General features: G+C 62.0%; 6 protein-coding genes across 9 annotated transcripts; 2 read left to right on the top strand and 4 right to left on the bottom strand.

Moving 5' to 3' along the window:
* Positions 1-211: 211 nt before the first annotated feature.
* LOC130160277 (CXXC-type zinc finger protein 1-like) lies at positions 212-5,020 on the bottom strand. Its single transcript, XM_056362648.1, is given in 10 exon segments — positions 212-304; positions 306-416; positions 869-976; positions 2,305-2,454; positions 2,939-2,965; positions 3,793-3,948; positions 4,043-4,158; positions 4,398-4,498; positions 4,672-4,769; positions 4,867-5,020. Coding segments are annotated over 10 exon segments (948 nt in total). The 5' UTR covers positions 4,870-5,020; the 3' UTR covers positions 212-226.
* A 586-nt stretch (positions 5,021-5,606) lies between these two features.
* On the bottom strand, positions 5,607-9,521 carry LOC130160280 (uncharacterized). 2 transcript variants are annotated; one of them, XR_008825971.1, is made up of 8 exons: positions 7,562-9,520; positions 7,398-7,472; positions 7,130-7,177; positions 6,911-6,965; positions 6,320-6,413; positions 6,040-6,245; positions 5,787-5,841; positions 5,607-5,629 (listed from the first exon to the last, which is right to left on the bottom strand). XR_008825971.1 is itself a non-coding variant. In XM_056362651.1 (7 exons), exons 1-6 carry the CDS (start codon positions 7,845-7,847, stop codon positions 6,084-6,086), a joined length of 720 nt encoding a protein of 239 aa, XP_056218626.1. In that variant the 5' UTR covers positions 7,848-9,521; the 3' UTR covers positions 5,829-5,926; positions 6,040-6,083. The 2 variants fall into 2 exon arrangements, 1 of the variants encoding a protein (XP_056218626.1); XM_056362651.1 differs by lacking the exon at positions 5,607-5,629 and having other exon boundaries at positions 5,829-5,926; positions 7,562-9,521.
* An 89-nt stretch (positions 9,522-9,610) lies between these two features.
* Positions 9,611-11,579, bottom strand: MON1B (MON1 homolog B, secretory trafficking associated). The gene is made up of 4 exons (XM_056362649.1): positions 11,429-11,579; positions 10,487-11,327; positions 10,238-10,385; positions 9,611-9,839 (listed from the first exon to the last, which is right to left on the bottom strand). Exons 1-4 carry the CDS (start codon positions 11,496-11,498, stop codon positions 9,657-9,659), a joined length of 1,242 nt encoding a protein of 413 aa, XP_056218624.1. The 5' UTR covers positions 11,499-11,579; the 3' UTR covers positions 9,611-9,656.
* Positions 11,580-11,771: 192 nt separating this feature from the next.
* PTPN18 (protein tyrosine phosphatase non-receptor type 18) lies at positions 11,772-14,881 on the top strand. Of its 3 annotated transcripts, none has more exons than XR_008825972.1 (5): positions 11,772-11,855; positions 13,682-13,737; positions 13,833-14,014; positions 14,554-14,628; positions 14,712-14,881. XR_008825972.1 is itself a non-coding variant. In XM_056362658.1 (5 exons), exons 1-4 carry the CDS (start codon positions 13,240-13,242, stop codon positions 14,590-14,592), a joined length of 357 nt encoding a protein of 118 aa, XP_056218633.1. In that variant the 5' UTR covers positions 13,183-13,239; the 3' UTR covers positions 14,593-14,628; positions 14,712-14,881. The 3 variants fall into 3 exon arrangements, 2 of the variants coding, with proteins under 2 accessions (XP_056218633.1, XP_056218632.1); XM_056362658.1 differs by lacking the exon at positions 11,772-11,855 and adding an exon at positions 13,183-13,284 and having other exon boundaries at positions 14,519-14,628; XM_056362657.1 differs by lacking the exon at positions 11,772-11,855 and adding an exon at positions 13,186-13,284.
* Positions 14,832-18,536, bottom strand: IMP4 (IMP U3 small nucleolar ribonucleoprotein 4). Its single transcript, XM_056362650.1, has 9 exons — positions 18,452-18,536; positions 17,618-17,726; positions 17,145-17,228; positions 16,591-16,700; positions 16,210-16,342; positions 15,665-15,819; positions 15,231-15,325; positions 15,076-15,146; positions 14,832-14,996 (listed from the first exon to the last, which is right to left on the bottom strand). Exons 1-9 carry the CDS (start codon positions 18,452-18,454, stop codon positions 14,884-14,886), a joined length of 873 nt encoding a protein of 290 aa, XP_056218625.1. The 5' UTR covers positions 18,455-18,536; the 3' UTR covers positions 14,832-14,883.
* Positions 18,453-21,372, top strand: CCDC115 (coiled-coil domain containing 115). The gene is made up of 7 exons (XM_056362759.1): positions 18,453-18,512; positions 18,604-18,832; positions 19,255-19,361; positions 19,645-19,748; positions 20,003-20,085; positions 20,359-20,487; positions 20,977-21,372. Exons 1-7 carry the CDS (start codon positions 18,453-18,455, stop codon positions 21,306-21,308), a joined length of 1,044 nt encoding a protein of 347 aa, XP_056218734.1. The 3' UTR covers positions 21,309-21,372.
* Positions 21,373-21,573: the final 201 nt, after the last annotated feature.

The following is a 21,573-nucleotide window of genomic DNA, read 5'->3' as shown; positions in this document are numbered from 1 at the left end:
GTCCCCACTACCCCAGGATCTCTGGGATCGGGAATGGGGGGAATCCATCCTGGGATCCACTCAGCAGGATCTTGTAAGTCAGGCCAAGAGACCAGGGAGGGAGCGGGGCTTAACAGGGGCACCATGGACAGTCCATGATGCTCCGGGATCTACTGTGAGATCATACAGCTCTAGGATGCTCTGTGCCACTCTATACTGGTTTCTACTGGTCTGTACTGGTCCATACTCACTTGGCGGCCAGCTTGACGCCACAGGCCTCACTGCAGTACTTGGAGGGGGGCCGGGCAGGGCGGGTGCAGCCGGGGGCCCAGGCACTGGCCCAGCCCGGCTGGGTCGCGGGCGTCGGGGCGCTCCAGGTGCCGGCTGCGCTCCCGGTGCCGCGGCTTCTGCCGGTGCCGCTTGTACCGCTCCTCCTTCTGCCACCAACCAGTAAGCACCAGTTCACATCAGGAAGGTTCTAGGGACCACCAGGAGCCATCCCAGTAGCTCCTGGTGGACCTCCCATTAAGCCTCAAGGACTCCAGCTCCAGGTCACCCCCAGTTCAGGCTAATAAGGCTCTCGGGCATCACCACTGGATGGATGGATGGAGCCATCCCAGTAGGCCCCAGTGACCTTCCCAGTAAGCCCCAGGGCCTCCCAGCAGCTCCCAGTAAGCCCCAGGTAACACCTTTAAGGCCCTGGGAACCACCAGTTCCTCCCAGACATCACCAAAAGCTCTCCCAGTGGCTCCAAGCAGCCCTCTCAGTAATCCTCGGGGCCTCCCAGTAACCCCCACAAGCTCACCAGCAATTCCCAGTGCCCACCAGAACCTCCCAAGTGCTCTCCCAGTAACTCCCAGTAGCTCCCAGCAGGCCATCTGGACCCCACCTTTTTGTCCGACTTCTTCTCCCGCCGCTTGACGTGCTTGACTTTGACGGCGCGTTTGCGCAGGACGGGGTCGAGGAACGGGGCGTCCTCAGGGTCACTGAGCCACGGCTGCATCAGGGACACAGCAAAAACATGCCTCAGCACTGCAAAAACACACCGCACATTGCCAAGACACACCCCGACATGGGAAAACACACCCTGACATGGGCTAAGAAGACATTTTGGTGCTTTAAAAACATGACGTGACATAATCATAGCACACCTCAACACATAAAAACATGCCTTAATGCACAAAAACACATGTAAGACATGCTTTCGTATGAGTAAACATACTTAAAACACACATCTGTGTGCCTAAACATGCTTTAAACACACCTTGGGGTGCCTATGCACGCTTAAAACACGCTTTGACACACCAAATCTTGTTTCAAACATTCCTGTGTGCCAGAACATGCTTAAAACACACCTTTGCATGCCTTAGCATGCATAAAACATGGCTTGGCATGCCCCAGTGTGCTTAAAACACCGTTTCACATGTGTAAATATGCTTAAAACATACCTTAGTGTGCTTAAACATACTTAAAACATGATTTCACATGCCTGAATGTGCTTTGACACAATTGACCTGCTTAAAATATGCCTTAGGGGGCCTAAACACGCTAAAAACCTGCCCAGACATGCCAACAACATGCATCAATAGACTTTGACACTGAAAAGTGTACAACATGCTAAAAACATGCGCTGAAGTATCTTGACGTGCTAAAAGCGTGTCGCAATGCATCAAAGCGTGCAGTAGGATGTGGACTGTGACATGGGGACCCCCAACGTGGCCCATCCTGCCATACAGGGACCCTGTGACATGTGTGACGTCACGGGGAGGACATGTCACAACATGCACAATGACAGTAAAGGGGTGAGATCATGTCGGGACACGTCATGACGTGTCGGGATGCAGATGGAGATGGCTGCAATGGGGATCAGGCATAACATGCCACAGCACGGGGAAAACATGCTGTGACATGCATGTACAAGCCATGATAGGGGCAACAGGTGGGTTTGGGGGGCAACGTGAGATCCCCAAGGCAGGATTGGGGTGATTATGAGTAGGTTTAGGGTCCTAGGGCTGCTTTAGGGGACTTTTTGGTGACTGTGGAGGATTTGAGGCCCCCAAAGTCCATTTTGGGGCAACTCCAAAGCATTTCAGGTCCCCAGAACAGAATCCGGGGCATTCTGTGGCAATTCTGATGGGATCTGGGGTCCTTGCAGCAGGATCTGCCTCATTTGGGTGTGACTTTGGAGGAATTCAGGGCCCCTGGGTCACATTTTAGGGCTAGTCCCAAGGGATCTGGGGTCCCCTGAGCAGAATGTGAGCCCTTTGGGGCAGGGGAGGGGTTTGTTGGTGCTGCGGGGGTGGGTTTGAGTTTAGGGTTACTCACCAGGCCGTGCTCGTCGAAGGTGCCAGTGCAGAGCTCCTGGTAGAGCCGGGGGTCGAGTGGCAGCTCCTCGTCCGAGAGGCTCTCGGGGGGCCCCGCTGCCCCCAGCTGCTCCTTCAGCAGCTCCAGCTCCCCCTCGCGCCCCCGCGCCAGCTGGGGGGGGGTCAGCACCCACCCAGACAGCCGGCACCCCCTGCCCCAGGGACCCAGACCCCACCCCACCTTCACTGCAGCATCTGGGGCACCCAGGTGTCCAGGGGACCCACAAGAACCCCCACATAGCAAACCCAGGGGGTCCCGTACCCCCCCTTCCATTGCACCCAAGGGGGACGCAGGGGACCCAGACCCCCCTGCATTGCATGTCAGGGGACCCAGGGACACCCCCACCCCAAAAGGGGACCCAGGGACACCCCCACCCCAAAAGGGGACCCACAAGAACCCCACACTGCAGCCTCAGGGTGGGTGGGACCTGGCATCAACCCTCCCCTGACCCAGGGGGACCCCAGCACCCAAGACCCCTCCCCCACCCCAAGGGACCCCAGCATCCAGGGGCACCTGGTCCCCTACCCCAAGGACCCATGCGTCCGGGAGCCCCCCTCCCCCACCCTGGGGGCACTCAGGCATCCGGGTGACTCACCGAGGTGGGGAAGTACTTGTAGGACTCCTGGGGAGAGGAGCGACACGTCAGGGACATGGGAGGGATGTGGGGACATGGGGACACGTGAGGGACATGGGACACGTTGACAAAGGAACGTGTCAGGGACACATCCAGGATGTAGGGAGAGATTGGGAATGTGTCAGGGACGTGAACATGGCAACAAGGGGACACGTAACACGTCTGGGACACAACACAGTGACACAGATACGTCATGAGCCTGACACATCAAGGACGTGTGACAAGGGGATGCAGGGACACGTCAGGGATGTGGGGGTGCGCTGGGGATGTGCCAGTGACATGGGGACACAGGACACTGACACATTGGGGACACAGGACACTGACACAAACATGTCAAGGATATGTCAGAGACCCAGTGGAGACACATGATAAGGTGACATGGAGCCACATCAGGGACACGTTCCCACCACTCCCACCAACACCCCAGGACCCACGTACCCCAAACCCCCTGCACACGCTAAGGCCATGCTAATGCCACACGAACCACACCCTAAGACTATGCTAGCAAAACGTAAAACACATTAGTAACACGCTAAGGCCACACTAGTAACACACGAGCCTGCTAAGCATGTGCTACGAATACACAGGACACCAAATACACCCCAAGATCACACCAGCAACAGGTTAAAAACATATTAGGTCGTATTAAGGACATGCTAACACACCAAGGATGCAATAAGCACACGTTAAAACCACGCTAACAACATACCAAAGATGAAACATAATAACCACACTAAAAACATGCCAAGTCTGCCTTAATGCACTAGCCCCACGCTAACGCTGCACCAAGCCCACGCTAAGGCCCCGTGACTCACCCGTGCACGCAACTGGCACTGCCGCAGGCGGCACTTCTGCCGGATCTTGTTGGGGCCCCCGAACTTCTTCATGTCACGGCAAAAGTCGCACTGCCCGCAGTCCTCGGGGCGCCGGCACGCCTCGCACTCGCCACACATGCGTGCCGACCGCTTGATCTGTGACAGGGGTGACACCCAAGCGTTGTGGGGGGGACACCTATGTATCTAGGTCCCCGTCGCCGCAGACCCCTCCCTGCTGCTGCAGACCTACCTTGGCAGCCCGTCCCTGCTCTAGTGCCAGCTCCTGGGCCTTGGCGCTCTCATGTTCCCGCTCCTTCTCCCGCCACTTCTTGTGCCGGTAACGGATCTCCAGGGTAGGGTCCTTCTCTGGTGGGGGGGGAAAGGACAGCGTCAGGGGGACCCAGGCATCTCAATCCTAACCCAGGCCTCCCCAAACCCCCATAAAAAGGGACCCTGGCGTCCAGCACCCCCACAAAAACCACCCAGGCAGCCCAGGCCCACTGCTTCTCCATCTAAAGCTCAACACAGACCCCCAAACCCTCACCCAGAGAGGGACCCCGGCCCCCGGGAGCCCCCAGAGAGGGAACCCCTGTGCTCAGGCTCACCCCGGCACTGCAGGCAGTACCACTCCCGGATAGCCTTGGCCATTTTCTCGGTGATGTTGATGCAGTCGCCATGGAACCACTCGTTGCAGTTGTCGCAGCCGCTGCGAGGATGGGGAAAGCTTCAGCCAGGGTATTGGAGCCTCCGGGACCCCCCAACCCCCACTCTGGGAGAACCCGGGTGTGCGGGAACCCCTCCCAACGCTCCCCACAAGGGACCCAAGCGTCCGGAACCCCACCGACACCCCCCCAAGGCACCCAGGCGTCCGTCACTCACATCATGAAGCAGTTAATGTCGGGTTTACGGCACACGCAATACACCGGGGCGTTCTCCTCCCCGCCCGGGCCCGCCTCCGCGTCCGAGAACTCGCTGTCCTGTGGGGACGCGGTATCAGGGCCTACGGGAGCCCCCAGGACCCCAGACCACCCCACCCCACCCCGAAGGGTCCCAGCCGACCGGGTCCCCCCTCACCATCGCGCCTTTGTCGCGGCCGTTGCCTCCAACGGAAGACACCGTACTAGCCCCGCCGCAGCCGGAAGTGGAGGAAACGTGACAAACTTCCGCTTCCGGGGGGGGGAACAACAACACTTGCGCCCAGAGACAAAATGGCCGCGGCGAGGGCGCGCCCGACCCTAAAATGGCGGCGCTCGCGCCTGCGCAGAGCGCCGCAAAATGGCCGCGCCCCCGGTGGGGAGGGGAGCGGCAAAATAGCGGCGGCCACTGCGGGCGGCCATGCTGAGAAGGGAAAATGTCACCTGCCTCGCCCGGGACCCCCAGAGAAACACAAAAGCCATGGTGGTGGCTGGTGACGTTTATTGCGGGGGCGGGGGAGAGGGGACATGGGGAAGACATGTGGGAACGTGGGGACGTGGGGGTACATGGGACAATGTGGGGAGACACGGGGTGATGTGGGGGGACACAGGTGACACACAGGTGACACGCCAGCGACACACGTGACATGCATATGACACACAAGTCCCCCCGCTGTCACGCCTTCCATCACTCAGTCGATGCCTCCAGGGGGCGCTGCAGCCTCTCCAGCTCCTCTGCCAGCCTAGGGGCGGGGTCACAGTAAGTGGGCGTGGCCAGAGAGAGTGGGCGTGGCCAGGAAGGACGCGACCGTGGCAGAGCAGGAAGGTCTCACCTGTCCCTGCGACCACGGCCCCGCTGCCGCCGCTCCAGCTCCGCCTCCAGCCGCTGCTGCGCCCTCGCCTGCTCCTGCTGCACCAGCTGCCTGTGGGACCGGGGCGTTTGCGGGGGGGCAGAGCCAAGCATCCAGGGGAGGGGCCCCAGGGTGCTCAGGGGCAGGGCCATGGGCTTGGAGGGGTGGGGCCAAGCCCTTTGGGGGTGGAGGCAGGATAGGGGGTGGAGCCAGGCATCCAGGCACTCACATGGCCACATGCGCCTCGGGTCCCAGCTGCTTCTCTATCTCCAGCAGATGGCGCTCTGAGGGAGCAGGGCCTGTCACCCCCCAACAGGGGACCCAGACCCTTGCAGGGCAGAGCCAGGCCCTTGGGGGCGGAACCAGGCCCTTGGGGGCGGAGTCAGGCTCTCAAGGGGTGAGGCCAGGCTCTCAGGGGTGGAGCCAAGCCCTTGGGGGTGGAGCCTGTCACCCCCCAGGGGACCCAGGTGCCCAGGGCTCACCCTGCCTCAGCAGCTTCTCCCGTGCCTCCTCCAGTTGCACCAGTTCAGCCTCCAACTGGGCCGGGGCCTGCAGGAAAAGGGAACCCCAGTGTCCGGAAAAGGGGTCCTGGCATCCAGAAAAAGGGGACCTGGCATCGGCACCTCACGTGCGCTTCCTGCAGGTGTTTGTGCTCCTCCATGATGGCATCAAGCTGCTGCCCAAAGTCCTGCCTGCAGGGAGAGGGGGGGTGACCCACCTGGTCAGGTGACCCAGGTCAGGTGACCCGTGTGACCCTGTGACGCGCCTGTATCCCCGGCGAAGGCGGCGCAGGCGCTCCAGCTCCTGCTCCATCCTCTCCAGGTCCTGCTGGCGGCCCAAGCACAGCCCTCGGCACCTGTGGGGTCAGGGGTCAACAGCTGTGTAAGTGTCAAAAGGGACAAAGGTCAACGGGGTGGGGTGGGCAGGTGGCACTGAGGGGCCAGGGGTCACCAAGGGAGAGCTTAGGAGCAGAGGTGTCAGGGGGCAGAGGTCAGCAGAAGGGCAAGGCTCACTAGGGGTGGGGGTCAGGGAGCACTTGTGATCAGGGGTCACCAGGGGGTTGGGGTGGCAAGAGGTGACCAGGGTGCTAGGGATCACCAAGGGGGTCAAGAGTCACTGAGGGGGTCAGGGGTCACCAGGGTGCTAGTGGCCCCCAGATTGATTTGGGGTCAGAGGTCACCAGGCTGCCAGAGAGGTCACCAGGGGGTCTTAGAGGAGCCAGAGGTCACCAGGGGTGAGGAGTCACCAGATGGATGTAGGGTCAGAGGTCAGACGGGGGCATAAGCACAGGTGGCGTCAGTGGGGGGTGTGTGTCACAGCAGGACCCAGGCATCCAGGGCCCCTCCCACTCACCTTTGACCTTTGGCCTCCACCTCCTCCCTGCGCAGCCGTGCCCCCCGCAGCTCCTCTGCCAGAGAGGGGACCCAGGCATCCATGGGGGCACCCATGGACCCACATGTCCAGGGCACCCCCTCCCCAACAAAGGACCCAGGCATCCGGCCCCAGGGGATGATGGGATGTTGGCACAACCCCCCAGTGCCTGCTGGGAGGTTGGCCTCAACGTGGCCTCACCCTGTTTCTGCTGCCAGAGCCCCTCCAGCGCTGCCTGACGCTCCTCCACTGCAGGGAGAGGGGTCACTGCCCAGAACCTGGGTCCCCTACCCAGTACCCCCCAGTATCCCTTTGTCCCCCCCATACTGGGAGCAAGTTTTTCCTGCAGCCAGGGTTTGTGGTCTCCTGGTCCCCACTTCGGACACTGGGGTCCATGGGTGTGTGTCCCCACACCTGGGTCCATGGGTGCCCACCACCCCCCCCGACACCTGGGTCCCCCATGACTCACACTGCTCCTGTTGCTGGCGCAGCCCCTCGCCATGTTCCTGTGCTGCTGCCAGCTCCTGTGCCGTGGCCAGATGTGCTGCAGAGGGGACAGACAGAGATGCCATGAGGGGATGGACAGAGGGACAGGCAGGAGGGATGTTGTGATGGGGGTCCCGCGGTGCTCACCTTGGTGCAGGCTGCACACCCGCCCTACCAGCACATCCAGCCAGCGCTGCACCCCGGGGGAAACCAGGGACGCTGGGGACAGACACACGGTGACACCCGTGTCCCTGGGGTGGGGGAACACCCAGGTGTGAGGGGGAGACACGGCCACCAGAGCCCTCACCCTGTGTGTCACTGTCCATCGCCACAGCCTGAGGGGACAAAGGTGACAATGGCAGCCACATGCTGGCCCCTCGTCCTCTCTCATGTACCTGCCACCCTCCTCCTCCTCCACCTTGCTCCATTTCATGCCCTCTCTTCCCTTTTCCTGTCCCACGCTCCTGCCTCTTCTGTCTGCTTTTCACCCTGTGTTTTCTGTCCTCTTTTCCCTCTCTTCCATCACGTTTCCCTCCATTTCCCATCCCATTTCCCTCCTTTTTGTCACCTTCTGTCCCTCCCTTTTCTGTCACCTCTTCCAGCCTCTCCTGTCCCTGCTTGCCCCTTTGCTGTCCCTTCTTCCCTCTTTTCTGTCACGTTTCCCTCCATTTACTGTCCCCTTTTTGCTCTTCCGTCATGTTTTCCCTCCATTTTCTGTCCCCTTTTTACCACTCGTCTGTCACATTTCCCTCCATCTTCTGTCCCTTTTCTGCCCTCTTTCCCGTCATGTTTCCATCCATTTTCTGTCCCCTTCCCCCCTTCTTTTCTGTCACATTTCCCTCCATTTTCTGTCTCCTCCTCCTCTTTCCTGTCACATTTCCTTCCATTTTCTGTCCCCTTTTCCCCCTTTTTCCTGTCATATTTCCATCCATTTTCTGTCCCCTTTTTGCCCTCAATTTTCTGTTACGTTTCCTTCCATTTTCTGTCCCATTTTTCTGTCATGTTTCCCTCAAATTTCACCTGCTTTCCCTTCCTTTTTGTCACATTTTCCCTCCATTGTCTGTCTGTCCCCTCCGTCCTGTCCCCCCCTTTTCTGTCACATTTCCCTCAAGTTTTGGTGATTCACTCTTCCTCCTCGATTCTGTCACCTTCTCCACATAGTTTCTGTCCCCTCCTCCCGCCCTTTTTTGTGCCAATCTTTGCCCTCTATTTTCATTCTTTCCCCTTCTCATCATGCTTCCCTCATTTTCTGTCCCATTTTCCCTCTTTTCTGTCACATTTTCCCTCCATTTTGTCCTTTTTTTGCCCTCCAATTTTGTCCCCTCTTCCACCCTCTTTCCTGTCATGTTTCCCTCCATTTTCTGTCCCCTTTTTGTTCTCCATTTTCTGTCACATTTCCCTCCATTTTCTGTCCCCTTTTTGCCCTCCGTTTTCTGTCCCCTTTTCACCCTCCAATTTTGTCCCATTTCTCCTCCATTTTCTGTCCCATTTCCCCCCATTTTTCTGTCACGTTTCCCTTCATTTTCTGTCCCCTTCCCCCCTTTTCTGTCATGTTTCCCTCCATTTTCTGTCCTTTTTGCCCTCAATTTTCTGTCACGTTTCCCTCCATTTTCTGTCCCCTTTTCTGTCACATTTTCCCTTCATTTTCTGTCCCTTTGTCCCCTCTTTCCTGTCACATTTCCCTCCATTTTCTGTCCCCTTTTTGCCCTCAATTTTCTGTCACATTTCACCCTGTGTTTTCTGTCCCCTTTTCCCTCCCTCTTTCCTGTCACGTTTCCCTCCATTTTCTGTCCCCTTTCCTGTCACATTTTCCCTCAATTTTCTGTCCTCTTCCCCCCTCTTTCCTGTCACGTTTCCCTCCATTTTCTGTCCCCTTTCCTGTCACATTTTCCCTCAAATTTCTGTCCCCTTCCCCCCTCTTTTCTGTCATGTTTCCCTCCATTTTCTGTCCCCTTTTTCCCCTCAATTTCCTGTCACATTTCCCTCCGTTTTCTGTCCCCTTGCCCCACTATTTTCCACCACGTTTCCCTCTGGTTTTGTCCCCTTTCCTCCCTTTTCTTACCTCTCTTCCCTCCATCTTGTTACCTCTTCCCTCTCCTCTCTCCACACCCGGTGTCCACACCCCGTGCCATCTCTCCCATGACATGCCGCACCCCCTCCCCTGCGGCAGCCCCCCCCCACTGACACAGGGGACTCTTTTCTCTGGCGGCGCTTTATTCCCCACGTCAGGGCCGGGGGGTGCTCAGCCCTCGGCCTCGGCCCCCTCAGGGCGGGCAGGGGCGGCGCAGTATGGCGGTGGGTAACGGATGAAGAGCCAGTCCTCCTCCTTCTTCAGCCAGCGCAGCAGCTTGGTGAGGACCCCAATGGCCCCCGCCTTGGTCACCAGTGGGCTGAAGCAGCCGTACAGCTCAAACTTGCTTGTCACCTGGAGGAACCGGTGCCCATGTTAACTCTAGCTCCTACTGATGGCAACGCCGGGGAGCAGCCCTTATTAACCCTGGGACAGTGTCACCGGTGAGCGTCCCCTGGGACCTTCTGGAAGTGCCACCAGCAAGAACCCCCAGTAACTGCTGCCAGTGAGCACCCCTATTAACTCTGGGACCTACGGACAACATCACCAGTTAGCACCCCCATTAGCTGATGGGGCTCCCAGTAAGCACTCCCATTAACTCTGAAACCTACTGAGAGCATGGCAAGCGAGTACCCGTGTAAACTCTGGGACTCATTGATGGTGCCGCCAGCAAGCACCCCCAGGAACGGAAGGTGCTGCCAGTGAACACCTGTTAACTCTGGAATCTACTGATGGCTCCTCCCTCAACTCACCCAAGCTAAAAGCGTCTCCTTCTCTGCCACGTGGTAGAGGAGGCGCAGGGGCCGGTGGGGGCTGTGCACACGGCTGTGCAGGTAGTGGTACAGGTCAAAGAGCCGGTGTTGCTCCTCCTCGCTAGTGTAGGGGTCCTCCAGCTCGGGGCTGCAAACCAGTGGTGGTGGTGAGATGACACAGGTGTCAGGCACACTACGTGTGTGTGCCCCCCCGTGCCCCTTCTTGCATTTTTGGGGTCCCCCCCGCACCTTGTAAACTGTGGCAGCTGCTGCATCTCCTCTGGCCCCTCCAAGGGCTTGTAGAGAAAATGGCGGAGCTCAGGGGCACCGGGGCGGGAGGGGCCATAGCCTGCCCCCCCCCGCACCGCTGCCGCCAGCTCCCCCAACCACCCCTGCACTCGCAGGGTATCCTCCAAGTGCCGCCGGCACCCTGCTGCTGCGTAGAACCCCTCACGCTCTGTTGACAGCAGGATGAGTGTCACTGCACCGCTGGTTCTGCCACCAGTGCCTCCTTCCTCCTCTTCCTCCTCGCCCAGTGCTGCTGCATAGGCGTAGAAGTAGCCATCGGGGTTGAAGTGGGGTAAACAGACAGGGGTCCACACCTCACCTGCCCCTACCCCGCTCCCCAAAAGGTTGAGGAGGAGGTGGAGGTCGCTGGCACACAATTGCCCGCCCTCTGCCAAGGCCCGCTGCCGCGCTGCCGTCACCAACCGCCCACCAGCTGCCAGCAAGGCCAAAGCAGGCGCGGGGACGGCGGCAGCGGCAGCGCGGCGCAGAGCCCCTGAAACTGCCCGTCGGAGAGGCGCGGGGAGGGGCAGGCAACGCGCGGCACCCAACAATAACCGCCCGTCTGCTGCCGCACCAGAAAGCAAGCGGTCCAGGACGGCTTCGGCACCAGCCAGGAGGCGCCGGAGGTCATAACCGCGGCGGCGGGCAAAGACGCGGGCGATGCCGCCACGGGTGAGGAGGCTGAGGATCTGCTCATGGACAAACGCCAGCTCCCGCCGCAGCTGGGCTGCTGACTGCCGTGTGCGTGACACTGACACTAGCAGCAACGGCCCCCGCTGCTCAAACACCAGCGTCCGGTCCTCTGCAGTGAGGAGAGGGATGCGTGACAAGGGAACCGGGGGCCAGGAGTGCACTGCAGGGGTGCCCCCCTTCCCACTACCCCTTCGCTGACCCCTCCCTTACCGGAGCAGATGGCGCGGATGGCGTTGCCACCACTCTGGATGAAGGAGACGAGTGCCATCATGACACCCATGGTGGCCGCCAACGCTTCCTCGTTGCCGTGCCGGGAGTAGATGGGCTTCCCTGCTTCGCTTAGCACAAAGACATGCTTCCTCCGGCACCGCCACCCCCGCTGCCGTCACGTCCTCCTCTGCACCACGCCGGCACCCTGGCGATGTCATGGCAGCTGCTGTTGTCACTGCCGCCGTCACCTCCTCCTCCCCGCCATGCTGACACTCTGGGGACAACGTGGGTGCTGCCACCACCCCCCCCGCCGCCTCCTCCTCCTCCTCCTCTTCCTCTTCCTCCCTGCCTTGCCGGCACTCTGGGGACGACGTTGATGCTGCCACCGCCATCACTGCCAGCTCGGTCTCGGCCGCATCTGTGACAGGTAAGGACAGTTGAGGCACCCAGGACCCCCTGACCTCCCTGCAGATGACCCAGGAGTCTGGGGTCTCACCTGGGGGCTGGGGGGTCCCACTGCGAGGTGGGGAGGAGCTGGGCGTCGCCGCCATCATGTCCGCCTGCAGGGTGGGGAGGGTGTGTCATGTGGGCCCTGCCCAGACACCCAAGGGGGTGGGGCCTCAAGCCACGCCCTTTGTCCACGCCCCAAAGCCCCAACAGAATGGCACAGCCCCGCCCTGGGATGGGATCTTTCCACCCGGCCACGACCCCATGTCACTAAGCCATGCCTCCAGGGGACCCGGCCTGGAGCTGTAGCCCCACCCCTTTAGCTACGCCCCCAGCCCCAGCCCCGCCCACCGGGGCTATAGCCCCGCCCCTTTTCATGCCCCACCCCCTCGCGTTTAAAGCCCCGCTCCCCGGCGCTATCGCCACTGTCCCACTGTCCCGCCCCCCTGCCCCTGCCCCCGCCCCTCGCCGGCCCCACCCCCGTCCCGCCCCGCTCACCCGCCCGTGGCCCGGCTCCTGCCGCCGCCGCCGCTTCCGGGGGCGCCGTGCCGTGCGGCCCGTGACGCCACCTCGCCGCGCCGCCCGCCCCGCCAATCAGAGCCCTGCGCGGGGAAAGTAGGCGCGGTCGCCTAACGTCGGCCAATCAGAGATCGGGGGGCGGTGCTTGGGGCATCGTCTGGCTTGTGACGTCACTTTTGGCGGGTTCCCACCCCTGCCCACCCCTGCTCCTCGTGACGTCCCCTCGCGGCCGCACGCCGTCTCGCGTCCCTTGCTGACGTCACGCAGGAGGGGCGGGGCCGGGACTCTCAGAGCCCCGTGATCCGGACGCCTAGCTCCCCGCTAGCTCCGCCTCCCGCCCTATAGGGGCCGTAGGGGACCCCCCCAGCCCTATAGGAGCTATAGGAACGCACACCCAGGCTCTATAGAGGCTATACAGACCCCCACGGGCCCTGTAGGAGCTATAGGGATACCCCCACAGCTCTATAGAGGCTATACAGACCCCCATGGGCCCTATAGGAGCTATAGGGACCAGCCAAGATAAGCTATAGGAGACCCCCTGCGCACTATAGAGGCTATAGATGGGGCTATATAGCCCCATAGCAGCTATAGTGCTGCCGCAGAAGTGCTATAGGATCTATAAGGACACCCTCCCCGAGTTTTTCTAGGGGCTACAGGACCTTCCCACAAAGGCTCTATAGGGTCTGTAGAGTCCCCCAGATGCTATAGAAGCTATAGGTGAACACCCACCCACCCCGGGTCCACCCCAGGGGCGGGACTTAGCAGTGGGGTGTGGCCTGTGGGCCCAATAACCCCCCGGGTCCCCTCCATCGCCCAGATGCCTAGGCTCCCCCATCAGCACCCTGATGCCGCTGCCCCCACCCCACCCCAGCTGGGCCCAGGGGGTCAAGGTCAGGGGGCACCCAGGTGTCTGGGCGGGGGTCAAGGTCAGAGGGGACTCAGGTGTCTGGGAGTCAAGGTCAGGGGGAAGCCACACATCTGGGAAAAGGGAACCCAGGCATCCGGTGGGTCAAGGTCAGGAGGGACCCAGGTTGGGGAACAGGACTGAGAGACCCCAGTCACCAGCTGCAGGAGGCACCTGCTCCCAGGAAGGAGGGCACAAAGAAATACTGGGGGGTACTGGGAAGGGGACCCGGGCACGCAGGGCGGGGGGGTGCGAGGGCGGGTGCGACACTTCCTGCCCCGGAAAACCAGAAGTGAGAGAAGGGGCCCAGGCACTCAGGCAGGGAACGCAGGCGTCGGGGGGGACCCAGGCGTGTGGGTGACCCCTCTCCCCACACTTTGCAGCCCCCTCTTCTCCAGGACGCTGTTGCCCGCCGTGTGCTGCAACGCCCCCTGCTCAGGTGAGCCCTGGATATCTGGGTCCCCTTCAGCTGGGGGTGGGTGAACGGACCCAGACGCCTGGGTCCTTCCCCTCTCCCCTCCCCTCTCCCCCCAGGAGCGTGTCGGTGCCAGCAGAGCCCCCCCGCATGGATGTCACCTATGCTGTGGTCAACAAGGCTCGCCGGGGAGGTGGGGCCACAGGAAAAGACCCCACCTCTTTTGAGCAAGACCCCACCCCCCTGGGAAGCTCCTCCCTCCCTGGGAGCCCCGTGCGGCACCCCTTACCCACCCTGGCCGGTGAGTCTTGGGGACGCCCTGTGCCCTACAGCATCCATATGACCCCCCTGCCCCAGAGCCTATAGAGCACATATGATCCCCCCGGCTCCTGGCCCTGTAGGCACTACTTCAGTCCCTGTGGATCCCATACTAGTCCCCCTTGGAGCCTATAGGCTCTGTACAGTCCCTCCCTGTGCCCTATAGGGTATTTTGTGCTCTACCCCTTCCCCACGAGACATCTGGTCCCCATAGTGCCTACCCGCTCCCTCCCTGGCCCCTATAGAGACCACTCCACAGCCCCACCCCCTCCAGGAACACTTCTGGTTCTTATAGACTATACATCTTCTCCCTGGTCCCTAGAGGGTCTATGCAAGCTTCCCCCTACAGCTCCTTTAAGAGACCTATGATCCCTATTGCACGTAAAGGTTTCCTATAAGGACCATATAACGTTGCCTCACTCCATAGGCCATCGCTGACCCCTATAGGATGCATACGATGGTTGATACAAGGTCTGTCCCCCCCCAGCACCTATAAGACTCCGATTCCCCACTCTCCTCCAGCCTCTCCCCAACCCAGTGATGGTGCCTATGAGGTCGTGACCCCGCATGGAGACCCCAGCAGCTCCCCCTGCCTCGGTGAGTAGCCGGGGGGGACCCAGGTAGCTGGGGAGGGGGCACACAGGCACCTGGCCACCGCCTCATCCCTGCCCCTTCCCCAGGGTTTAACTTCCGGATCAGGAAGCCGAAGGGCCCGCGGGAACCTCCGGCTGAATGGTCCCGGGTATGAGGGAGACCCCCCGCCAGGGTGGCAGCCCCAGTGATACCCGCTGGGAACTGGACAATGACCAAACCACACGTTTATTACAAGCAATAAAACCAGTGAGAGCAGTGTCAGGTGGCGCTGAGCAGGCGGCGTTTCGGGGCGGTGGCTGTGTAGGGGTGCCAGCGCCACTCCACGTCGGCAGCGTCCCCCTGCTCCAGGGTCCCCAGGCGGATGAGATAGGCTGGAGGGACACATTGGGGACACATTAGGGACACTCCTAGGGCCACTGGGGCCAGTTGGGGCCAGTTGGGGACACTCACGGCGCAGCTGGAACCGGGGTCCCACCTCTTCCAGCTCTACCTTCTTGCCCTGGCGTCGGTAGACGTGGTTCCTGTGGGTTGGTGGCAGGGGCGGTCAGGCACCCATCAGTGTCCCTGTGTCACCCCCACTATGTCACCTCCCCTGTGTCACCCACCGAACTAAGATGACATCATCCTCGTTGGCAAATGTCACCACGCGGCGGCTGTCGGGGCGGGGGACGGGGAAGAGGTGCTTCAGGATGGTCCCAACCTGGGGAGGGGGACAGGGTCACCCCCCCACCCCCAATGCCACCAACCGCTGCAACCCCCAGTGTCCCCCTGAAATGCCCTCATAAGTTCTCCATCCTCTGTCCCCCCATATCTCCCTTCATATTTCCCCATGTCCCCCCACAACCCCGCCTCCCCATGTCCCTCCACACACTGCTGTACCTCCGATGTCCCCCCATACCATGTCCCCATGTCCCCCCAACACCCCCTTAATGTCCCCCCACACCCCTCCGTCACCCCCCAAATGCCCCCATGTGCCCCCACACCCCCCCTGTTCCCCCATATTCCCTGCCCCATACCCCCCTGTCCTCCTTGTCCCTACCCGGCGCCCCAAGGCGGAGTCAAGTTTCAGCAGCAGCAGATGGGGGGCCGCCAGGGGGGCGCCCCCCAGCCCCCCCACCTCCTGCCGCAGCACGGCCCCACTCAGGGTGAAGTGGGCTGTGGGGCCATGGGGCAGGTGGCACAGGGACAGTCCGTCTGCATGGGGGGAGCAGTATCCTTAGGGCACACTCCTGGCAGGCCCCACCCCTTCCCCTTAGCCCCACCCCAACAGAGAACCCCGCCCCAACAGAGAACCCCGCCCCTTCCCCTTAGCCCCGCCCCAACAGAGAACCCCGCCCCTTCCCCTTAGCCCCGCCCCAACAGAGAACCCCGCCCCTTCCCCTTAGCCCCGCCCCAACAGAGAACCCCGCCCCTTCCCCTTAGCCCCGCCCCAACAGAGAACCCCGCCCCTTCCCCTTAGCCCTGCCCCAACAGGGAACCCCGCCCCTTCCCCTTAGCCCTGCCCCAACAGGGAACCCCGCCCCTTCCCCTTAGCCCTGCTCCCTGAGATAGCCCCGCCCCCTCCCAGCATGCCACAGGGCTGACCGGGCCTGCCGCGGGTCTCGTGCAGCAGCAGCAGGTCGGTGACGCCAGCGGCCCGGCAGGCCCCCACCAGCGCCCCCAGCTCTGCCCGGCCCCGGTTCATGCGTTGAGCTCCAGGGATCAGCAGACACACCTCCTGGGGGTGGGGTTAGTGGCGGCCACGCCCCATCCCCAGCCCCTGGGGGCGGGGCCAGCCATACACACACACATCCCCACACCCCCCCCCACCCCCGTCATGGATCCCCAGGGGCAGGGCCAAGATGGGTACAGTCACCAAAGACCCCACCCTCTGTAAATGGGGCGGGGCCTCAGAAAGCCACACCCACCCAGCCCTACCCACCCAGCCTCCACTCCCATTGGCTCAGCCAGCACAGCCCAACCCACCTTGGCAAAGACACGGAGGCGGGCGCTGGGCTCGCGGGAGGTGGTGACCATGACCTTGGGGGGCTCCAGCCCCGCCCACCGGTACTCATCGTCTTGGCTACTGGTGGTGTCTGGGGGCAGGACTTAGACAAGCCACGCCCCCTCCTCCCACCCCAGCCCCTCCCTCCAGGCAGGGAGCTCGGGGCTGGAGGGACAGGGGTTGCACCCCGCTCTTGGGGGTTGGGTCAATTTGTTTTGGGGGAATTCAAGGCAAATTTAGCCACTGTTTTAGGGGAGAATTGCTCCAATCTGCTCGCTGTTTTGGGGGGAATTAAGGTAAATTCACTCGCCAACTATGAGGCAAAATGAGACAAGTTTGTTACTCTGTATTTAGGGAGAGAGGGGCACGGGGCAAATTTGATCCCCAGTTTGCGAGAATCGGGCAAATTTAATCTTTATTTTCTGAGGAATTAAGGCAAATCCACCCCTCATTTCGGGGTAAAATGGTGCAAAATGGACGCCAAATCTGGGGGTCCCTGGGGCAAACCCTCTCCGCTGTGGGGTTCTCCACTCACCCCCTACCCCTGGCGTGTCGAACTCCAGCTCCTTCTGCAGCGCCAAGGCCTCGCGCCGCAGCTCCGTGGGCAGCAGCCGATTCTCTGCAGGGGTGGGGAGGAGGGGGTAGCACCAGGGGGCTCAGGCAGGACCCCCCAACAGCCTGAACCCCTCTAAACCCCCTTTCTCCCCAAAACCCTTCCCCCACGCCTCCCCAAACCCCTTCTTTACATCCCCCAAACCTCCTTGCCCCACTCCAAGCCCTTTACCTCCCCAAATCCCCCTTTATCCCCCCAAAATCCCCTCTGCGCCCCCAAAACCCCCTCTGCCCCTCCCAAACCCTCCCTTAAATCCCCCCAAACCCCACTCTGCCCTCACTGAAACCTCCCTCTAACCCCCAAAATTCCTCTTACGCCCCACCCTTAACACCCCAAGTCCTCTTTAACCCCACCCCCCCCCCCAAAAAAACTCCTGTTTGTCCCCCTGGCCCCACCCTCCAGCGCCTGCCGGAGCTGCTCCTTCTTGTCCTGCTGCCGGCGCAGCCGCTCCTCCTGTGCCCGTCGCTGCAGGTACTCGCGGCGCTCCCGGGCCTGGCGGCGCAGCTGTGGGGGGCACGGTGACATCAAGGGGGGCACGGTGATGTAAGGTGGAGATGCTAGGGGGAAAGGGGAGCAGCACAGGGTGGGCTGCGCAGGGACACTGTGGAGGGACGCAGGGGGTGTAACGTGGGGGGACAGAAGCACCCTGAGGGGCACGGGAGGTAGATGGGGATGGGGGATACTGGGGGGGGGGGGGGGGCCTGTGGAGGCGAATATGGGGGGGATGCAGGGACACCGGGGGAGGGTCTTGGGACATGGAGGGGACACAAGGGGATAGGGGGCCCCATGGGGAAACACGGGGACACTGGGGGGGGGGGCATGGGGAGGGGGTTATGGGGGGATATAGGGACACTGGGGGAGAGTGGGGACATAGCGGGGACGAGATGGGGATGAGAGGCCCCATGGGGAAACACAGAGATGTTGGGAGGGGCGTGGGGAGTGGGGTATGGGGGGATACAGGGACACAGGGGGAGGGTCTGGGGATATGGGGGGGGACACAGGGATGGGAGGCCCCATGGGGAAACACGGGGACACTGCGGGGAGTCAGGGGGCACCGTGGAGGGGACAGAGGGGTGAGGTGCCCTGTGGGGGGGCCATGAGGATCCGGAGGGGGAGGCAAGGGGGGCTGTGGGGACACGAGGGGGCCATGGGGACCCCGGGGGGGCGGGCACGGCTGTGGGGACCCGGGGGACAGGACAGACGGGCCCCGAGGGGACGCATCCCCTTACCATGGTGGCACCTCCTCAGCTCCCAGCCGCTAACACGCCGGCACCTCCCAACAGCGCCGCCGCTGGTTGGCCGGGTGGCGGGGAACCAATGGGAACGGCCGATGGTGCCCGAAGGGGCGGGGCACGCCGCCAAGCGCGCGTCGGGCGGGTAGTGCAACACCGCCCTTAACCAAGATGGCAGCCGAGCCGGCTTCATTCCGCCAGGCTCTCAGCCCTCATCCAGGCTCCGCCTCCCGCCCGTCGCCCGTTCTGATTGGCCGAAGGGCGGCCGCGGGCGGCTGCTATTGGAGGAGGCCGTTGCCCGGCGTGTGGCCGCGGTGCGGGCCGCGGATGGCGGCGGCGATGGAGGGTCGGTGAGGGGTCCCGGGGGGGTTTATTTCGGTAGGCTCGCCTTTAGCGGGGGTCAGCGATGGGTTTGCTGTTTCAGGGTGACCCGGGGACGGGGGGGCAGTTGTGGGGGGCTGTTTGGGTAGGGTCTCCGGTGAGAGGGAGGGGGTTTGGGGTGATGTTTATGTAGGGTCTGCTGTTGTGGGGGTGTTTGTGGGGGAGGTGTTTTTGTAGGGTCTCCTGGGGCGGGGGCATTTGTTTCAGTGGGGTGTCTTGTGAAATATTATTTTTTCATTTTTTGTTTACACAGGGTCCCCCATGGGGGGTTTGTTTATGTGGGGTCGCCTACAGAGAATTTATTTGCATAGGATTTCCCATAGGATCTCCCATAGGATCTCCCATAGGAGCTTATTTACACAGGTCCCCCATAGGGGTTTGTTTACGCGGGCCCCCCCACGGGGCGTTTGTTCACACAGGGCCCCCTGGGCTGGGGGCAGCACTGGACGCAGCGGCGCTGGAGCTGCTGGACGCGCTGGAGACGCTGCAGGAGCGACGCCAGGTCCTCACCCAGCTCCTGCGGCAGGTAAGGGCAGGGACACAGGGACAGGCCACCCGCTGCAGGGGGGGGACACACGGGCGAGGGGGTCATTCGCTGTGGGGACATGCTACCCACCATGGGGACATGTTTCGGGACATGCTGACCCCGCCGGGGACGTGCTGCCCCCCATGGGCACACACATGGGGATGTGTCCCCCACCACAGGGACACGCCTCCCACCACGGGGACACAAAGGGACACACCATAGGGACACACTGCTCCATGTCCCTGTGTCCCCCCTGACCCGCTATCCCCCTGTGTCCCCCCAGGGGTGGCTGTCCCTCTCCCAGGCCCGGTATTCCCTGGGATGCCACCGTGTCTCGTCCCTGCAGTATGGGGCCACCATGGTCCCCCGAGTCCGTGTCCTGCCCAGGTAGGGGACACCAAGGAGGGGGGACAATGATGATGATGACACACTGTGGGGGGATGGACATGGTGGGGGGACATGGGGATTGGCTGGCTGGGGAGGACATGATGAGATTGGGGACACTACGGGGACACACACACACACAAGGAGGGGGTGTGACATCAGTGTACCCAGTGGGGAGGGTGGCAGATTTTAGGGTGCAGGGGGATGACACAAGGGGGTGTTGGTGACACCCATGTCCTTGTGTCACCCCCCCACAGGGAGGGGACACCTCACTTTGACGAGGTGCCAGGCACAGCGCGGGACACTGAAGATCCTGATCCCCAACAGGAAGGGGGTGATGGTGAGGGGTCCCATGGGTGCTGGGAGGGAAACTGGGGTGCTGGGGGGAAAATTGGGGGTGCTGGGGTGTCCCCCATGGGTGCTGGGATGGCATTTGGGGTGCTGGGAGGGTCCTATGAGTGCTGGGGGCAGAATTGGGGTGCTCCCCATGGGTGCTGGGGGCACAACTGTGGGTGTTGGGGGGCACTGGAGAGTTCCCCATTGGTGTTGGCAGGGGATTTGGGGTGCTGGGGGTGGTTCCTCAGTTACTTTGGGGTGTCACTGTTTCCCCCAGGTCTGCGCCAGCGTCGGGGTCCCCCAGAGAAGAGGGGTGCCCCCCCTCGGGCCCCCCCAGACCCACTGGCCTGGTTTGGGGTGCTGGTGCCCCCCAGCCTGCGGCAGGCCCAGGGCAGCTTCGTCCAGGGTGAGGGTGGCTCTGAAAGCGGGAGTGGTCCTCAAACTGGGACGGATCCCCAAAACCTGGGGGGGTCCCCAATTTCGGAGGGGAGTGGGGAAACCAAGTGGGGTCCCCAAAACCAGGGAGGGGCCCAAAATCAGAGGGGAGGGGGGAACTGGGGAAGAGTCTCCAAAATCAGGGGATCCCTAAAATTGGAGAGGAGGGGGGAAAACCTGGAGGGATCCCTAAAACATGGGGGTTTCCCCAGAATCTGGAAGGGTCTGTAAAACCTGGGGGGGTTGTCCCCAATTTCAGAGGGGAGGGGGGACACCTGGGGGGGGTCCCCACAATCCAGGAGGTCCCAATGAACTGAGGGGAGGGGGAGGCCCCTAAAGGTCACGAACCTGTGCCACCCAGTCCCTTTGGCACCTCAAATATCCCACCCCTGCCCTCCCCGGTGACCCCGATCCTCTCCTCCATGACCTCTGACCTCCCCGCTGTGTCCCCTGTCCCCAGGGGTGACGGTGGCGGTGGAGCTGGCTGGGCTGCAGGCTGCTGTGGAGGCCGCTGCCACCCGCTACCGCGGCCTCCTGCGCCGTGCGCGTCACCCAGATGGAGACGCCGACACCACGGTGACACCGAGCGACGAGACAAGCAGCACCAAGATGGCATGTGGCAACGAGACCACCGGTGACACCAAGACCCCAGGTGACACGGGCACCTACAGGGAACCCGAGGTGACATGGAGAGACACAGGTGACACCATGACCCATGGGAACAAGGGCACCGGGAGTGACACCACCAGCATCGGGGACATGGAGACCCCAGCCACGTCACCGCCACCATGACAGGTGCCACCAGCTCATGTGACGCCCGTGTCCCGCTTCCAATAAAGACACTGTGGCAGCTGTTGGCTCCGTGTCACCCGCTGTCCCCCAAGAGCATTACACGCATCACTCGGCTGCCATTTAGGTGCCACTGTGATGCCACCAAATGGTCATTTTGGTGCCATGGTGATGTCACCAGGTGGCCACCTTTGTACCACATGCTTGGGGTCACCCGGCCACCATCTTGGCGCCCCGCCCCCCCCCCCCCCCCCCCCCGGCTGCCATC

Source organism: Falco biarmicus, chromosome 17, assembly GCF_023638135.1.
Source record: "Falco biarmicus isolate bFalBia1 chromosome 17, bFalBia1.pri, whole genome shotgun sequence".
NCBI classification, from domain to species: domain Eukaryota; kingdom Metazoa; phylum Chordata; class Aves; order Falconiformes; family Falconidae; genus Falco; species Falco biarmicus.
The sequence above is the reverse complement of the archived record's forward strand: the minus strand, read 5'-3'. Positions and strand labels throughout refer to the sequence as shown.

Coding starts and splice junctions, on each gene's coding strand:
- MON1B (XM_056362649.1), bottom strand. CDS start 11,498: ATGGGTGTCATGATGGCACTCGTCTCCTTCATCCAGAGTGGTGGCAAC. Junction 10,386..10,486: donor CAGCTGCCACAGTTTACAAG/GTGCGGGGGGGA, acceptor ACTGGTTTGCAG/CCCCGAGCTGGAGGACCCCT. Junction 9,840..10,237: donor AGGAGACGCTTTTAGCTTGG/GTGAGTTGAGGG, acceptor CGGTTCCTCCAG/GTGACAAGCAAGTTTGAGCT.
- LOC130160280 (XM_056362651.1), bottom strand. CDS start 7,847: ATGAAATGGAGCAAGGTGGAGGAGGAGGAGGGTGGCAGGTACATGAGA. Junction 7,473..7,561: donor GGTGTGCAGCCTGCACCAAG/GTGAGCACCGCG, acceptor TCCCCTCTGCAG/CACATCTGGCCACGGCACAG. Junction 6,246..6,319: donor TTCGCCGGGGATACAGGCGC/GTCACAGGGTCA, acceptor CCCTGCAGGCAG/GACTTTGGGCAGCAGCTTGA.
- IMP4 (XM_056362650.1), bottom strand. Junction 17,229..17,617: donor GCTCCGGCAGGCGCTGGAGG/GTGGGGCCAGGG, acceptor CCACCCCTGCAG/AGAATCGGCTGCTGCCCACG. Junction 15,326..15,664: donor ACTCCGCCTTGGGGCGCCGG/GTAGGGACAAGG, acceptor CCCCCTCCCCAG/GTTGGGACCATCCTGAAGCA.
- PTPN18 (XM_056362657.1), top strand. CDS start 13,240: ATGCCGCTGCCCCCACCCCACCCCAGCTGGGCCCAGGGGGTCAAG. Junction 13,285..13,681: donor GCTGGGCCCAGGGGGTCAAG/GTCAGGGGGCAC, acceptor CACACTTTGCAG/CCCCCTCTTCTCCAGGACGC. Junction 14,015..14,553: donor CCCCTTACCCACCCTGGCCG/GTGAGTCTTGGG, acceptor ACTCTCCTCCAG/CCTCTCCCCAACCCAGTGAT.
- CCDC115 (XM_056362759.1), top strand. CDS start 18,453: ATGGTGGCACCTCCTCAGCTCCCAGCCGCTAACACGCCGGCACCTCCC. Junction 19,749..20,002: donor CGAGTCCGTGTCCTGCCCAG/GTAGGGGACACC, acceptor ACCCCCCCACAG/GGAGGGGACACCTCACTTTG. Junction 20,488..20,976: donor CCAGGGCAGCTTCGTCCAGG/GTGAGGGTGGCT, acceptor CCCTGTCCCCAG/GGGTGACGGTGGCGGTGGAG.